At 41.9% G+C, this 18,738-nt stretch overlaps 1 protein-coding gene across 2 annotated transcripts in view; it reads right to left on the bottom strand.

Moving 5' to 3' along the window:
* Positions 1–18,738, bottom strand: part of LOC110001845 (F-box/WD repeat-containing protein 7) — a 39,011-nt gene that overhangs the window by 10,539 nt on the left and 9,734 nt on the right. Inside the window, exons 1-5 of one of the 2 annotated variants that reach the window (XM_020657390.3) lie at positions 6,692–6,977; positions 2,634–2,716; positions 2,281–2,416; positions 1,331–1,465; positions 1,083–1,206 (exon numbers count right to left, since the gene is read on the bottom strand). In XM_020657390.3, coding sequence (XP_020513046.1) covers positions 1,083–1,206; positions 1,331–1,465; positions 2,281–2,416; positions 2,634–2,716; positions 6,692–6,730 — 517 coding nt within the window. In that variant the 5' untranslated portion in view covers positions 6,731–6,977. Of the gene's footprint in view, positions 1–1,082; positions 1,207–1,330; positions 1,466–2,280; positions 2,417–2,633; positions 2,717–6,691; positions 6,978–18,738 lie in introns of those variants that run through there. The other variant, XM_065950713.1, reaches the window with a different exon arrangement.

Here is an 18,738-nt window from a genome sequence, read left to right as displayed (position 1 = left end):
ACAAATACAAATAAGTCGTATTTATGAAGCTGGTGAGCTGCAGTTAGCGCTGGCTTCATTAGTATGGCTCTGGCGTGGTGCTAATATGAGGTAGGCTCATTGGTATGACTGCTGAGTGCTGGCAGTGAATCCTGGCTGACTGGCAGAGCGCCCAGAGAGAGACACACACACACACACACACACACACACACACACACACAGAGAGAGGCACTGCATTGCGCTGAATGAAGGAGGAGTGACTGACTGACTGTCTGTGTGGCTGTATTAGCATTTAACGCTCAGGTTAGACAGAACGATACGTCCAGTGAGCTCCTGCCTCTGTTATATGTTTTCAGATTTTTGTGTGTTGAAACGCAGGAAAGCACTCAGCTCAGGTAACACTTGATTAACTCTCACAACCACAGCGGGGAAAACAACAATCCCTCCATCATTGTCAAGGTTTTTTTTTTTTGGAGAGAATTCATCAAAGTGTGTCGAAGCAAAATGAATGAAATGTGAAGAGGAGGAAAGGAAGCAAGCAGCCCGGCACAGACACTGTGAAGGAGGTAATCAAATGATAGAAAAAGAGAGGATCATTTATTATAATAATAATGATAAACCATGTAAAACGTCCTCTTTCTCTTGTAAATAAATACAATTCATTATATTGTTTTTGGGCCTGTTTGCCTCCATTAGATAGAACAGCTGATGAGAGACAGGAAGTATCGGGAGGAGAGAGCGGGAGACGACACGCAGCAAAGGGCCGAGGAGGGACTCGAACCCACAGCAACAGCGACGAGGACCAAAGCCTCAGGACATGGCGTGTGCAACATCACCGCTAGGCTATTAAAAAAACAAGTATTCTCAAAGAAGAACGCGCAACTTTTTGTATCCAGTGTCGCCCTTGAGCTCCAGCATGAAACCAAAACAAACTGCTGTTTGGCCACGCCTCCTCCATCCTGAAGCCTCCGCTCTCCTTCAGCAACACACCTCCAATCCTCACTTGTATCACCACACATGACAAGCAGTTACCCAACTCCTTAACAAAAACATACACACAAAATCCCAACAGTTCCCACCCCACTGAGTGTTTTTCTGTTTACCTTCCTCACGGCACTTCTCCCTCCACAGCAGGTTGTCTTCAGCCAGGATCCTCCAGTACCTGCAGGTCTGAGCAGCCTGCAGCAGGTCTCTGGGAGCGAGGAAGGTCAACACATACAGGGCCAACTACACACACACAAACACACACACAGACATAAATACACACATGTTTAAAACACATTCACCGCAGTGCAATATATCTTTGTTCTGTTGCTGGTTGGATTTTCAGACAGGTAGAAGATTTGAATACCTCTTTGGGCAGCAGCGATATGAAGTCTCTCTGGAACTGCGGCTCGATCACCTGCATCATGTGCTTCACCTGGTTGGTCTCACACCTGTCGATCAACTCGTCCAGAGCCAATAGCCTCTCAGGGCCGCTCCACGCCTGCAGGAGGACAGAGAGAGAATAAGAAAATGAACATTTTTGTCAAATATTTTAAATATTTGAATGCTTCTCTTCTCTTTTTAGAAGAGAAGTCTTTGAGTTTTTTACCTGTGTGTATTTGTGTATAGTGTGTGTGTGTGTGTGTGTGTGTGTGTGTGTGTGTGTGTGTGTGTGTGTGTGTGTGTTTTCATAAGTTTATTGAGTGAAGATGTCCTTGACTTTGTGACTATTTTTGTGTTGTTCCATGTCTCTGAAAGCGTTTTCACTTTGTCCCCAAGCTACAAAAAGCCAGATACATGTTTTTTTATTTAAATGTTTGTGTATGTGTGTGTGTGTGTGTGTGTGTGTGTGTGTGTGTGTGTGTGTGTGTTCACACTCTTATGGGTTTTTGTATTAGTTACATAACAGCTGCTCGGAGGCAACACTCCTCTCTGTGTTTAGGTTCAGGAAGCGGAAGATATTCAAACACACATTTCACTGAAATGCAGCCCATCAGGAAATGCTGAAGAGCATGTGTGTGTTTCAGTGTGTGTTTCAGTGTGTGTGTGTGTTTGTTGTCTTAAAAGGCAGTGTAGTTTAGAAAGGGAGAACTTCAGAAAGGTATGTTTGATTATTTGGGATAATATTTAGTTTAAAGCACCAGAAATAAACATTAAAAGAAAAGTTTCTACATGTTTAAATGTATATTTTCCCTTTGTGTAATTAAGTTAACATTAGCTACATTGTTAGCATCAAATCGTAGCGTTGTTTGGATAAGGGACTAAGGATAGCTGTTTGGGGAGGGGTTTAGCTAACATGGCTGTGTGTGTGCTAACCTGGAAGATATGAAGCCAGTCCTGCAGGCCAGATGGGGGCGGGCCTGATGTGACACGCCGCCGCTGAGCAGAATGCCCATTGGCTAGCCGTAGGTCGCCGAATGTGGTGGGCGTGGCTTGAACTAGATTGGAAGGACTGGAAAGAGAAACAAGATTTTCATTTTGTAGATCAACATTCGGACGTAGAAAACAAATGACCTCTAAGCTAACAGTAAGAGCTGTGGTGGATAAACTGGATTTCTGATTCAAAGTTGTCATGTTGTTAAGTGATCGGATTAGTTGATATAGCTAGCTGTTGACGTAGCTTAGTCTTGTTTAGCTAGCTGTTAGCTACACTAATGTCTGTGTGTTACCTGAGGTATCCGTTGCCTTTGCAGTGTTTCTTCCCGGAAGGGAACGGCCGCCCATCCGGACCGTGATCCAACTTCCTCTTCATCTGGGGGTTAAAAGACAAAGAAGAGGAAACAGTGAGAGACTGTAACGCTCTGAATGAAATAGATCTGCGTCGTCGGCGTACGCGTTTACTTCTTTTGAACCTTTATACGACTCTACTAAAAAACGTATTATACCACTACCTGTTTGATATAACAGCAACAAAAAAACAAGTCCTACCAACCCGTACTGGTTAATTTTGTGTTTTTAAAAACCTGGATATTGCAGGCAAACTCCTGAAAAATGTTGGAAATATATTGGTATGTTGCTAATGTAATTGTGCAATTTAGACAGCGCTCTCTTGACATCAGCTTGAAGTCGAAAATGTTTGCAACCTTCATTCAAACATGTCCAGGGTGATACTCGATGATGGATACTTTCACAACCAATGTGTGCTTTTAGGTCTGGATTAAGAATCTGAACAGCATCTTCCAGCTGGAAACACATGGGATCTTTAATTTAGGAAGTTGTACAGATAGTTGCACATCATAAATATAGATTTAATGAATAATAAACCAACATATTTCTTCAGTTTGAGCATCCTGTACAGGATCTTAAAAAGGATGTTTGACACCAAGGGGGATATTTCAATCCCTGCAACGGTCTGAGTTTTTCCTGATTGTCAACAGATACATATTTGCATCAAACATGATAAAAGCCATTATTTCAATTGATTTCTTATGACCCTAAATGCTTGTATTTTTAATAAAACTTTTGAAAAAAATGAACATTAAGGGCTGAAAATGTCATGAAGCCAGTGGCGGGAATGGAAGAAGGTTTCCAGTTTCTTTAAATTTTTAAGGTATTTAAGTAAATTAAAGCTATTTAAATGGAATGAAAAAAGTTTGTTAACAAAAAGAACAAAAAGCATCTATTTTCACTTCGCTATGGTGACTTATAACGAGTCTGTGACACTCCGTTGAGGACATACTATGACCTTAAAGTCACTTGTCTGTAGTTTTTGCCGGAGTTCATTAAGTGGTTTCCATCTTCAAACTGTGTTTCCGCAATCAAGGGAACCGTAAAATGTCCATTTATATGGTTAGATTCTTCCACTTTGAAGTTGTTCAAATGAAATGCAATGGAAACTAGAAGTAGTTCTACTGATTTTAATTCATTTTTATGCAGTTTCATACACCAAATTTAACCCCTGAAATGCTGATGAAAAGCCATGTCCTTCCTGCTTAAATGAATCCATAATTAAAAGTGCCTGATTTTACAGACCCAGGCAGATTGATTTAGATTCATTATCAAGTTTATATTTCAACTGAATGACAACAAAGTGTACTCTTAGCTACACTCCCAATCCCAATCGTACCTTGAGGTCTTTGCTAATACTTTATATTTGATCATTTCAATCATTACAAAACCTGAGGTCGTATCACAAACTGTCATTATCGGACATTTTGACGACCTTAGTCAGTTGGTTTCTGGTTATAAAGGAACTTTAAAAAAAACCCCGCCAACAAACAGTTGGAGTTTGCAGAATCCAAACTGATGAAGAGCTGCGGATGAACTGCAGCCTTCTGTGTGTGTACGCACGGAGACACTGAAAACACCCACGCTGTTAGAGTAACACAAACGCACCGGGCCCAGAGGTCTGAATCAGCCTTCTATCTCTTTCCTCTCTGTCTCTCTCTCTCTCTCTCTTTCACTGAATGAATGCAGGAATGCAGAAAATCGCAGGAATGTCGCCGGTGCAGCAATGGTCAAAAATAGAGCAGCACGCGCTAACAGGCTGCACACACACACAGAGGACAGAATGTGTGTGTGTCCTTCCTCTTCTTAGCATCTTTATCTGAACCACACTGTTATCACACAGTCTGCATAATCTGTGCTATAAAAGAAGTCAGCCTGTAGGTCAAAACTGAGGACGCGATTTAACCCACTGACGTCTGATTTAGTTTCAGATTTAAAACGTCAACAACCAACGCGTCCGTGTTTGCAGCTCTTAACTCCGGCCTAAACTCATAATCTGCTTTTCATTTTCAGACTCTTTTTTTTTTTTCTCTCCCCCCTGATGTCGCTGGATTTCAATCGCAGATGTCGCGTCTGTGTGGATTTCATTAAGCCGGAGAGAAAAACTTGACTTGAGGGTGAAAAACAGCTAAAATGTGTTTACGGTTAACGCCAGAACTTTTGATCTCCGGTGGGGAAAACATGCGTAAAAATCCACATGTGCATCCTTTGACGACGCCTCTTTGAGTCAGCGTCTCTACCATGTTTCTAACCTGACTTTTAGTGTACAGACCTGTACACTAAAACACCTGTAACGACTTATAATGAGTATATAATAAACCACTATACATTAAACAATGACCTTACACCGACTTCTGTTCAATCTGTCCTGGATTTCATGCCTGATATCCCGTCATATTCTTTATTTTAACAATGTGGAAGAAGTAGAGTCATTGTTTAAAAGGTTGTATAAATGTAGTTACACACGAAGGAGATGCAGGGACATCAAGTACTTAAAGTCGTGTGTTGTTTTAGTCCATTTTTAAAGATTTGAGCCGTTTTGTTTCTCATATTTTACATCAAATCATTTAGTTTACATCATTAAAAGCTGCCAAAACGCGATAAAAATGTAAATGTAACGTATTGTCTGAATGTTAACGAGTCACTATGATGACTGTGTATTGTATCTCATTTTAGTATTTTGAATGATGTTATCTTTAGTTTTTAACTTGTGTGTAGCTGCAAAAACAAACAAAGCATTAGCTGATTGTAAGTAGCAGAATCTAATGCTGGATTTGGTCAGATTTTAAAAGGTTTTTATTCTGTTTTGCTTTGTTGTACACTAAATATGACCCCAAGGATGCATAAATAAGCAGCTGTATGATGTGATATCCATCTTTAACTTTGGTTTTATTGTTGATTTCAAAGGTTGAATCTAATGACATTTAAATATAAAGATCGGAGTCCATTGGAAACCACCTTTTAGTTTGATTTTTTGCAGTTGTACCCCTCATATAAACCCAAATATGTCAAATTAGAGCATCTACATGGTGTAATCTCAATCTTTAACCTGTGCTTTTACAATAAGTATGCAGGAAAATATACAATTATTTTATTTTAAACTTAAGACTTTCAACAAGAAGATTGGTAAACATTGGACATTTTAATGTTTTTGCAGTTGTACCCCTCATATAAACCCAAGTCTGTCAAATTAGAGCATCTGTATGGTGTGATATCCATCTTTAACTTTGGTTATAATGCTGATTTCAAAGGTTGAACCTCCTTACAGGTAAATATAAAGACTGGAGCCCGATGGAAAACACCTTTTAGTCTGATTTGTTTTGCAGTTTTTAAGATTAGACCAAAGTGTTCCAGTAACAGCAGCTGTAGAGAAATCCCTCTCATAAGGAAATTAAAGCTGATTGGTTTGTTTTTTTATTGTAATCTTAGATATCTTCTGTTTAATTCCCCTTTATTAAAAGGTTTATTTTAGGATTCAAACCCTGAACCGTGCCTTGCTCAGTGGCTCAGATTACAGACACCTTAAGGACACAGGTGTAGGTGATCAGTAATCAATAATCTAATGAGGAAGAGAGAGAGAGAGAGAGAGAGAGAGAGAGAGAGATGGGAAAAGGACATAACAGGAGTAGTCTCCCGGTTCCGCAGTGGTCCACACACACACTTTTCCAACGAGTCAAATGTGTATTATATTGAAATTGGCTTTTTATTTTACACAGATTTTTTTTCTTCCATTTGTTTATTCATTTTCATCTATTTTTAATCGTTCGAATAAAGAATAAAATATTTTTAAATATTTTTTTTAAATATTAACGCACACACGCGTCACGCACGCGCTGTCAGGGAGAAACGCCTTGTCATCCCGGTGCCGCACGAGCCTTGACAACCTTGAAATCCTCGACGACAAAACTCTCAATTACCGTAAACCAAAACCCGCAGAGATGAAAGCCCGCAGCCGCTGACGTCGGTTAATCGACCGGGCGTTTCGATAATCGATACTCACTTTGTAGAAGATGAGCTTCAAGGTGCCGTAGAACCCCATGGCTGCCCCCCCCACACACACCCGGTAGGTACAGCCTCCCGGAGCCCGCACAGAATATTCAAAAAAATAAAAAAGGTGAACTCCAACAGGAAGAAGAATATCCGAGATTCACGTCAACAATCCATTCGGTCAATCAGTTAATCGATAAGCAGGAACATGAGTCCTTGCTGAGCTGCTGCTGCTGCTTCAGGATACTCTCTCTCTCCCTCCCGCTCGACCACCACAGGAACACGCAGGGACATGCCTCTCTCTCTCTCTGCCTCATGAGAGAGAGAGAGAGAGAGAGAGGGGTGGAGCCGCCTGCTGCGTGCGTGTGTGTGTGTGTGTGTGTGTGTGTGTGTGTGTGTGTGTGTGTGTGTGTGTGTGTGTGTGTGTGTGTGTGTGTGCGTGCGCGCGCGCGGAGGGGAGCAGCAGAGTGTGACCAGAATTCAGAGGAGAACGTGCCCCTAAGTGTTGCACGTTCTATTTCTGTGAATGCGTCCTTTGATCTCTGGAGTATTAGAACGCTCATACGTCACTAACCGTCCAGAGGTATTTAAACATTTAAACATTTAAACATTTAAACATTTAAACATTTAAACTCCGGCGGCCACAGACTTAACAATATTTAACTTCTTTTTTATATTTTAATTTTAGTTATTAGAGAGATTGGAGAGTTAGAAATCAGGAACAGTGACTTATACAGGAAAAGATCCACAGGTAGGATTTGAACCCTTGGCCCCCTGCTTAGAGGACTGCAGCATCTGTATAAGAGTCCTAACAACGTTTAACTCTATGAGTGAACATTTTAATATAACGGCTGATTCATCTCAGGGGCTGAACAAGACTTTTTTGACTCGGGTGGACGAACTGGGACTCTGACTTCTGAAGAGGTGGCCGAAAGTGTTAGAGCGCACGCACCAAGCGCCAACCTCAGGTGTTAAAGGGCCCATATTATCCTGTTTCTGGTTTTATTTGCTCTTTAGTGTGTTTTCCAAGTGTCCTGTGCATGTTTAGGCACATCTATTTGCAAAAATTCAAAGTCCGCGGAAACGTGGCTTCTCCTACGTCCTCCTGTTAGCTGTAGCATTAGCTACACGTAATGCTCGGTTCTAGCCCCCCTCGAAAAAAACTGTCAGTGTGACGTCTTGTCAGTGTGAGATCACTGATCTAAGCCCATTGGCTCGTTGTGGCCCTGCAGCTCATGTTGCACGCCTGTTAACTTCTGTAGCACGCCCACGATATGCCGTAGCCTGCGGTAGCACAGTAGTGCTAAGGTGCTAATGTTTATGCTCCCCTCGGAGCCAAAGTGGCTGCATTCCCAATATGGTTAAAGGGGCGGGACATTTCCGAGAACCGTGCTGAGCGACTGACCAATTACGGCAGAGCCGACAGGCCGACCAATCAGATCAGACTTGGCCCACGTGGGGACTCTGAACGTGGGCACTTCAGAGCCTTAGAGAGAGAGTCAGAAGAGAGCCGGTGCACGGAGCGGCAGTTCATGAAAACAGACACTTTAGAACTTTAGTTATTGTGAACATACTTTAGTACATAGATTAAATATATGAACCCCAAAAAGGGCAGAATATGACCTCTTTAAAAAATCAAACGCAGAAGTGCAAAAATCCTGCTGTTCGTTGAGTGCTAACTTGAGGCTGGCTAGCCCCGGAAGTCCCATACACACCCATTCAAAAAAGCAGAAATGAACATGTTTACAGTCCGGTACAGAAAACAATATTGGTCTGTACCTCGGGTCTCTCTCTCTAGATGCTGATGTTGTTCGTTGCGAGTGTAAAGTTGATTTTTTACAACTTTTTCTCTGGAAAACAAGACAGCAGAGAAAGTAAACAAACACACTGAAGTTTAAAGCTAGAAAAACCAAAACAATTAGCTTAAAGATGCTAAAGGTAGCCATAGAGCTCGCGGTAACTGATCAACAGGTTAATGATTTACTATAGACACAGCCCGTTTCTTGCCTTCATGCTAAGCTAACTAATAGCAATCCATCAAAAAGCTATTAAGGTATTTCAGTCGGGCTAAAGTGGAGGAGTGTCATCCCTCGAGCTGCAAACACTCAGACACCCAGCAGGGGGGAGGGGGAGGACACACACACACACACACACACACACACACACACACACACACACACACACACACACACACACACACACACACACACACACACACACACACACACACACACACACACACACACACACACACACACACACACAGAAAAATAAACACAAATTCACAAATTCACAAATGTATCATTTTAAACACTCTTTCAGTGTGTGTGTGTGTGTGTGTGTGTGTGTGTGTGTGTGTGTTTCTGTGTGTGTCTGTTTCTGTGTGTGTGTGTGTTTCTGTGTGTGTGTGTGTGTTTCTGTGTGTGTGTTTCTGTGTGTGTGTGTTTCTGTGTGTGTGTGTGTGTTTCTGTGTGTGTGTTAGTGTTTCTGTGTGTGTGTGTGTGTGTTTCTGTGTGTGTGTTAGTGTTTCTGTGTGTGTTTCTGTGTGTGTGTGTGTGTGTGTGTGTTTCTGTGTGTGTGTGTGTGTGTGTGTGTTTCTGTGTGTGTGTGTGTGTGTGTGTGTGTGTGTTTCTGTGTGTGTGTGTGTTTCTGTGTGTGTGTGTGTGTGTGTGTGTTTCTGTGTGTGTAAGTGACAGTGACAGTGTTTAAGGGGTGCTTGGGGATAATTTGAGAGGTCAAACCTTCACCCAGAGCCTGGAGAGACAAAACACAAAACATCCCCCTCCCCCTCCCCCTCCCCCTCCCATCTCACCTGTTCACCCTCCTCCTCCGGTCTTTTCTCTTTTTTTCTGTGTTTTTGGAATGTTTTTCTCCGTCTTTACCTGGGGGCCTCCTCCTCTTATTTACTCCTTTATACTCTTCCACCTCCTTTCTTTCTTTAATTTATCCTCCACCTCCTTTCTTTCTTTAATTTATCCTCTCCTCATCTTTATCAGGTGGCTTCTACCTGCGACACAAACCCCCAAAACTACAAAATTCTCCTCTTTCCTTTGCCCCATCCCAACCTCTTTATTATAATCTACCCAAATAGACACAGAGGGAAGGCACGTCTGTATTCATGGTTCAGGTGTAAAAAGGAAACAGAAACAGAGACTCTGATGTAATGTGATGCAAACAGGCCTGCAGATATTTGACTTAGACGTGTTTGTGACGCTTTGTGCAGCTCTGACAGGTGTTTCTTATAACATGTTCTGTATGTAATGTGATGATGGAAAACTGAATATTAGAAACACCTTTCAGTAAAATGCATTCCTGTCCTGACACGTACCAAGGATTCACACTGGACCAGTTATCACCTGCAGGACATAAATCTGCATTTCATTTTCATTTACAGGAAAAATACAAACTGTGAGCTCTGAATATTCAGTGTTACATTTCTTGTTTTGAGTTTTGTTTTGCATTATTAAACAATATTGTAAAATTGCAAGGTATCAACAATTTCAGCCCGTTCCTCCCAAAGAAAATCATAGGGCACCTAATAAAAATAAGAAGAGTAAGAAGAGTAAGAAGGACACAAGCAAAGATCTAGAGGAGGAAACAACGACAGGAAGTGCAAACAAACAGCTTTAAATCTAATCAGACTCACAGGTGCTGACAGGAAGTGACCAGAGGTGCTGACAGGAAGTGACCAGAGGCAGAGCACAACATGGACAGCCGTTCTTGAGAGTTCTAATCAGAATCAAAACCATCCTTCAATCGCCATTCTCAAACAAAACCAAAGGGGAAAACAACTACTCAATGAACAACATCAAAAGATTCTCCAAAGATTTTGAGTTTCACAATATTTGAGAAACTGCAATCAGAATATTTCTGCTGATTTTGCTAATAAAAAAAACATGAAACAATGATTTTCATTGTTATGAATCATTCCAGTCGTCTGTGAGCCACTCTAACTTTCTGTTTTTAATTCCCTTCTCTCTGTCGCAACACGTCTCCCATCCTGTTGTTCATTTCCTTCCTTTCATCTCGTCCGTCCCGTCTGCACATCTTTCTTTCCTGCTTCTAATTTACATCTTTGTTTTATTTTTAAACCCTCTGTTATTTCTTCACAATTCAGAAAACAGACGTGTTGTGTTAGGGGACAGATTCAATTCGGATGTTGGGTAATAAAACATCGGGTGGGGGGGGGGGTCCAATCTTTCCCTCTGGTCTGAGGAGAGGCCAAATCAGGGGAACACAAAGACATCAAGGACAAGAAGGAATGTGAAAACAAAAAAAAACAATTCTAAAAACCAAAACTCCAAGCTAAGTCATTCAAAGATTCACTCTAACCGCCAATTTCCACAGACTCTGAGCACGTGTGGTCCATCAGTGCCGCGCTGCCAATCAACTCAATGATTGTGTTTCCTCAGCGAGCGCCGCGGCCTGTCTCAGGAGCAGGCCAGCATCGCCAATACACTCCGCTTTTTCAAATACGCAGTGAGTCTATTTTCAACAGAGCCCGCTGCAAACATGTGTCAAGCTGGACAGAATAGAACGACCCGGACAGGAAGTCAGGCAAGGCAACGCACAGAGCGTCCCGTCAATTTCAAAATAAAACACAAAACAGAACAACAAATCATCCTCAGAAAGACAAAGAAACATGCAGTATGTGGAAATTAGGGGTAATGAATTAGTGGCTGAACAAATCAGATCCAAGATACTGTTTTGGTTTGATGGTCGTCTCTCATTTTAAGAAGTCTGGAAATCTAAACGCTAAATATTACTCAAGTTGCTATTTTTAAATTTCTTTGACTTCAACATCCATTGTTTTCATGTCTTTATTCACTCGCCCTTTCAACCTTTTGTCTATTTCACTCGCCCTCCCTCGCCCCTTTCTCTCTCTGGTATGCAGACACACTGAGTCTCTCCCTCTGATGGTCTTGTAAAACCTGAAACTGGTGTGTGTGTTATGCATTAAAACAGCTGACTCTTTCCCACACTTGAGGACTCGTGTGTGTGTGTGTGTGTGTGTGTGTGTGTGTGTGTGTGTGTGTGTGTGTGTGTGTTTCTGTTAAATGCTTGTCAGTTTTCCCTTTTAAAGAAAGTGGGTAATGTGTGCATACAAAACCTTTCCCGATGTAGCCCATAGGAAAACATAAGTAGTTGTGTACATTTGCTTGTGTCTGTGTGTTTGTGTGTGTGTGTGTGTGTGTGTGTGTGTATCTGCTTTATCCTCAGAGCTAACTACTGTCAGACTCTGGAAACAGAGGAGACCACTTCAAAGAATCAGTCAGATGTGGACTCTGTTTGTAGTGTGTGTGAGTGTAGTTTTGAGTGTGTAGTTTAGTGAGTGTGCTTTTGAGTGTAAGTGTAAGTGTTAGTGTGTGTGTGTGTGTGTGTGTGTGTGTGTGTGTGTAGCTAGCTGGATTAGCCTACAAGTGTGTGAAGAATCAATAAAAAGAGAGAGAGCAGATCAGAGGAATGTGTGCAGGATTGATTTTCAGCAGATGATGTTTCGTCTGAGTTTGTGTGCATTTCTGTGTGTGTGTGCATTTCTGTGTGTGTGTGTGTGTGTGTGTGCGTTTGTGTGTTTCTGCATGTATGGCGTACTGTAGAAAAAAGGTTCCTGCACAAACATCAAGGAGAAAAAAAACAACTGGGTCAGAGAAGAAAATTAATGAATTAAATAAATGATAAATTGATATTCCTTTCAGTCCGTTTTTGAGCAAAAATGTCCAAACTGATTATCACCTACAGGGGAATTATATTTGTTCAGGGTCTAATTGATTAATAGGTACAACAGTTTCAGAATATCCCCAGTGGATCGCTTCAGCCTGCAGTCTTAAGACAGACTTTAATGGCTGCAAAGCTCGATGACAGAACATCTCCAGTCTTGGACAAAGTGTCATGGAGGCTCTTTTAGCTCCTGCTGAACGTGTCTTTATCATTTAAGAGACAGAGAAGAGTCTTTCAGGTATCGAGCTGACGGGATTCAAACACAGAAGCTGCCGTGTTTCCAGAGGTGCAATGCAGCAAACAACAGGTGCTTTATAAAGGCACATAAACACTCGGGCTGCAGAGTGCTATGTGTGTGTGTCTCTGTGTGTGTGTGTTCATCTATAATGAATGCAGGGAGTGTTGCAGGGATGTTAGGGACTTAGTGCTCATGTATATTTGAACAAGTAGCCGTGTGTGAGTGTGTCTGAGCCTCAATCATTCCCAGGGGAGGAATCCAGATTAAACCGCGCTCACGATCAGGAGAGGAAGGAAGAAAGAGGAAGTTCAAAAAAAGGATTGATCAGAGAGACGCAAGAACAACAAATATAAAGAGAGAGGCTTAAATATCTCTTTTATATCGATGGTTTCATGTCTGAACATCAGAGCGTCAACACATCAGAGTCACTTAAGTGGCACAAAAATAAAAGCATCCCTTGCGTTTTGATGGTGTAAAAGTTGGTGTTTTGCCGTAGACAAAACGTGACAAAGGTCAAATGGAAACCGACTTTGTAAATAAATAATGTCATAATTGAAGCATGTGACAAGGAGAACAGAACACGTGTGTCTTAATGACACTAACACACAAGTATTACAAACAAACACGATCTATACTCGCTCTATTTGAGTTTATATGAATGTCGTTAAATGCATACAATGGGCCTTGGTTCAAATCTCATGCTTAGACTTTTTTGGAATCGGCAATCGTTTAAGGCCCTGTGTCCACTTTGTCCACTTATTGTTTTCAATGATCAAAGAGCGTTCTTCTCCAATCCTTCAACTTCTGAGAAAGGCGATGTAGATGTCACCGCTGCTCTTTTCTCATTAATTTACGATTCCAGATCGGGGAGACTCTGACTCAATCGAGAACAGTAAAATAATCGTCTTGACACCACACACTTCAGGATTCTTGGGACAAAAAAAAAACAAAATACGACAACCCTTGAATGGATTGTGACTGAAGATCTGAAGGTATTTACAAAGTTTTGGTCCTTTTTGATACCGTCCATCATTAAAACAATAGAGATTGTTTGGTTTTAAAACAGGTGGTATCAAAAAGTATCTCTTAAACTAACTGTGATATCAGCATGTGACATGACTTGGTGTAAGTCGTATGCTGATGACACTGTGACTTACATTTTTAATCCATATATATTTTCATTTATTCACAGTGATTATAAACAAATTTACAGTAAATAAATTACAAATATCAATAATTTAACAGCTTGGTGGATCAGTAATGTTGAAATTGTGTGTCTGAAAATGTTGAAATAGTGAGAGAAGAAATGTTTTAATTAAAGAGAAGGCATCTGTGACCGCGGAGAAAGAAAAACAAAGCGGGGGAGCGCGAGAACGACTGAAGACTGAAGGTTTTACTGACATTCCTCAGGTGTCGCATTACACACTGTAAAACACTTGGTGTGTGTGTGTGTGTGTGTGTGTGTGTGTGTGTGTGTGTGTGTGTGTGTGTGTAAGGCATGACAGTGCAGCACCTGTTCCTCGTTGTGGTCTTCTACAAACACTCACACACACACACACTCATACACACACACATCTTCAGGTCAGTGGAACAGAACTTCCAACACCAGCCAATGAGAATCCAGCTCTCTACGGTTGCCACGGCGACGGAGCAGTCAGAGAAAGGCAACATTCTACAACATTCAATATTGTGTGTCCAAAAACACACACACACACACACACACACACACACACACACACACACACACACACACACACACACACACACACACACACACACACACACACACACACACACACACACACACACACACACACACACACTCCTTACTCACTATATAGTGAGTAATAAGTAGTGGACCATTCAGCAAAATTGAAAAAACATTTCTGACACTACACGTTCGTTTGACGGGCGACGACTGTGATATCTTTGTTGTCACACAAAAAAGTGTGCAGCTTAAGGCCCCGCGTCCACCGAGAGTTTTTTTCTGAGTGCCAGCATCTTTTTAGAATTGTGTTCAATGACAAGAGTGTTCAAAATAGACTGTGGCCATCTGGATGAAACACGCTGCGCCCAGAGCTCCGAGAGCTGAAGTTGAAAATCTTTCAACTGTTGACGTCACCGGCGCTCTTTTCCAAATATATGATATTCCCCATATTTGATCGTTCTTGTACCCACATCCTCTTTGCTCCGTGTCTGATCGGGAAAAACCAACCTAAAATAAAAAACATGCCGTAAAAAGCAAGTCCTTGGTAACGGTTACCAGGTTAGAAAAAAATCGTTGCCAGACTCAGTGTTTGATGCTAGTGATGTCGGCTAACGTTAGCTTTCCTCCCGTGGCTGCTCGCCGTCTCACCTCTACTGGATGACCTCTGGACTCCATCAGTGAACATTTCTGGAGCCAGGTGTCTGAAACATCCTCTAAATGTTGCCAGCAGGGCCTTCAATACACAGCTGAGAGTTATGTGCACAATCTGGCAATCGCAGCGACATCAATTAGAGCGAGATCTGTGCAGAAAGAGACGCCTAATTTACCGTCTCTGGAACTGTCACAGGGTAGAACTGCTCATGTAGCGCCAGGTCGGTCACTCCATTAAACAAAACAAAACATAAGGCCAAGTCGCTTTTACAAAGGTAATAGATTCCTGATTGACAGCTTGATGAGCGTTATCCCTAATCTAACCGTCACCTGCTACAGAAGAAAGAAATCACACAACGTTATCGTAAAGTTTGCAATCAAAACAGGAAGTTCTGAAGAAGCCACGACTCCATTTCATTGGCTGAAACTCCGATTAATACATTCAATGGAAACATGTTTCACTAACTCAGGGAATAGAAAAGATTTAAGAAATGACCTGGACTGTTACGACTCGTCTCATAGGAAACGTTACTATATGTGAATGCTGAACTGGACTTTACATTTCTCTTCCATTTGAGAGTCAGACACTGAGTCTGTAATCCTGACTATTTCTCTACTAAAACTGTGCAATCTGTTGAAAACTGGACAATATTTATACATCAAAAGTTCTATCTATACATGAACCGCACAATATCTACGCTGTTAATCCATCAGTGTATATTCATATTTGTAAATATTGTTTATATTTTCAATTACCTGCGCTTGAACATAGCCTATTACTTATACTACTTGAATAATGCTTTCACTTGGTACTTATGCTTATTATATTGTCATACTGTTTTTATTTTATTTTATATTGTGAACTTATCTGTACTTCCTACTGATTTTTGGTGTTATGAGCAACTGGAGCAAACAAACTTCCCCCTGGGATTATTCAAGTATTTCTGATTCTGATTTTCTTACATTTTTCTCATAGTCCACTACACAGCTCCTACATCGCACCTTTTGTACATTTTGTCTTTTTTTTAAATATATTTGACATTTGTAAATTCTATGTTATATATTGTAATATCTTCTTCTTCTGTATTATTTAAGTTGTTGTTAGTTCTGCTTTATTTCCTTGTTAATTGTTTAGCACCAACACACCAAGTCAAATTCACTGTATGTGTAAATGTACTTGGCAATAAAACCCGACTCTGATTCTGATATGGAATAAGGATTCAACAGCTTTAGAGCAACCAATGTTCCGCAATGAAAGTTGTAAATATGAAACATAAGGCTCACTTTAACTGTAAGTAAACCTCGCAGGTGACTTGTATACACCTGCGTCAGAGAAACCCCATCATAGACTCTCTGTGGACGTGAGGACTGAGTTGAACCGGGCGCAGAGAGACCGCACTGTAACACGAAGGTCGCAGGTTCATAACTCCATCCTGCTGACGAGCACAAGACTTCAGGAATGCTGCCGCAGCTCCGGGAATGTGTGTGTGTGTGTGTGTGTGTGTGGGACGCGCTGACTCGGCGAGATCGGTGTGGTGGACCTGATGGGCTGGAGAGCTGCCCGGAGCTGGAATGTGACCATCACTCTCTCTCTCTCTCTCTCTCTCTCTCACACACACACACACACAAACACACACACACACACACACACAGAAGGTATGAGGGTGTGTTCAGGCGTGTGTGTGAGAGAAAAAGAGACTCTTACTTATTTTAGCTTCGTATCGTAATCGATGAGATCTGACATGAACAAACAGCCGGTCGATGATACCTCTATACTCGTTATCTCACCATGTTTGAAGGTGTCAGGGTTGATTCATAAATAACTAAAAGAGTATTTCAACACACCAGTTTGTACATTTTAAAAGTCGATCTCTTGCTTGGCAGACCTCCAAATACTTGGGCACAATCCAATTTACAACCGGCGACATATGCTAATTAGACCGAAACATTACGTACAATCGAGGCTGAACACATTCATTCTCAACAGTCAGTAAGTTTACACGGGCCGTTAAGTGCAGCTAAGAGCTACAGGCTTTCTGATTGGACTACTGTCTTTGTCCCAGTGTAGTCCTCCCCCCCCCCCACCCCCAGCTGTAAACCTAGGGGAAACACTTAAGTCCATGAATGTATTTCAAAGAATAAGTCAAAACTTTGAGCAGGTGAAAAGCCAGGTGATCATCACAGTCATCAGGGTTCTCCTCCTCTGGGGATCATGAATGTCAGCTGTTAATTCCTGAGTCGACTCAATTATAGAGCTGGGAGTCTTTGGGTGTCTCACGATTCGATTCAGAATCTATTTTCATTTTTAAACGATTCTGGATTCATGGATTCAAAGTCTGTTGATGAATGAGTCCAGACTTCAGGATCTGCTCCAGTCATCTGTGAGACTGGCTCAATTTCATGCTTCTCCATTTGACATTCTACTGAGTTAAAGAGCTAGCATTAGCACGTAGCATGGAGTTACAGATAAGTCCAAAAAAAAAATTAATAAAAAAAAAAAAAAGAAGATTTTTGGAAGTTATGATTCAGTTTTAAATCTTAGAAGATTAGAATCTCGATCAAAATCTTCAGTTTTTTGTGTTGTGTGTGTTGAAGTGTTTGTGGGTCAGAGTGCGTCATCTGACCCGACTGTTAAAGACCACAACATGAAAATAGACTCTTCACGTGAACATCAGACAAGAGCTCCTCTGACAGGAAGTGACCCGTGACACCGTTAGGTTAATGTTTCCTTTGGACTCACAGGACAAACTACACTCGTCATTAAGGACACTAAAACACGGGGGGGGGGGGGGGGGGGGGTATGTACTAACTACATCTGTTTCAAATGTGCTCTCCTTGTGATGTCACAGTGGGATTCTGGTAAAAAAAAATCCCCTCCCCTCCCCTGATATCTCCCCCCATGGACTCCACCCCCAGACTAGAACAAAACTTTAGCGCAGGTCGGCCATTTTTATTCTCTCTACAGAGGAGTGATGTCTACGGGCAAAACTCGGGGGGGGGGGGTCATTACATTTAAAGAGACACACACACCAAAACGGAGCGTTCTGAGAGAGCTGGTTTATACAGGGTCACAAACCTCCTCTGGTGCTGGATTCATGTTATATTTTGACCACAGCACAGATGTTTCATTTAGACCACAGGGGACTGTTTGAAAAGGTGGAGGAGGGGACTGTTTGAAAAGGTGGAGGAGGGGACTGTTTGAAAAGGTGGAGGAGGGGACTGTTTGAAAAGGTGGAGGAGGACTGTTTGAAAAGGTGGAGGAGGACTGTTTGAAAAGGTGGAGGAGGAGGACTGTTTGAAAAGGTGGAGGAGGGGACTGTTTGAAAAGGTGGAGGAGGACTGTTTGAAAAGGTGGAGGAGGGGACTGTTTGAAAAGGTGGAGGAGGACTGTTTGAAAAGGTGGAGGAGGAGGACTGTTTGAAAAGGTGGAGGAGGAGGACTGTTTGAAAAGGTGGAGGAGGACTGTTTGAAAAGGTGGAGGAGGAGGACTGTTTGAAAAGGTGGAGGAGGACTGTTTGAAAAGGTGGAGGAGGGGACTGTTTGAAAAGGTGGAGGAGGACTGTTTGAAAAGGTGGAGGAGGGGACTGTTTGAAAAGGTGGAGGAGGAGGACTGTTTGAAAAGGTGGAGGAGGAGACTGTTTGAAAAGGTGGAGGAGGGGACTGTTTGAAAAGGTGGAGGAGGAGGACTGTTTGAAAAGGTGGAGGAGGGGACTGTTTGAAAAGGTGGAGGAGGGGGACTGTTTGA

This window comes from Labrus bergylta, chromosome 22 (assembly GCF_963930695.1).
Source record: "Labrus bergylta chromosome 22, fLabBer1.1, whole genome shotgun sequence".
NCBI classification, from domain to species: domain Eukaryota; kingdom Metazoa; phylum Chordata; class Actinopteri; order Labriformes; family Labridae; genus Labrus; species Labrus bergylta.
This window is presented reverse-complemented; position numbering and strand designations above follow the sequence as displayed.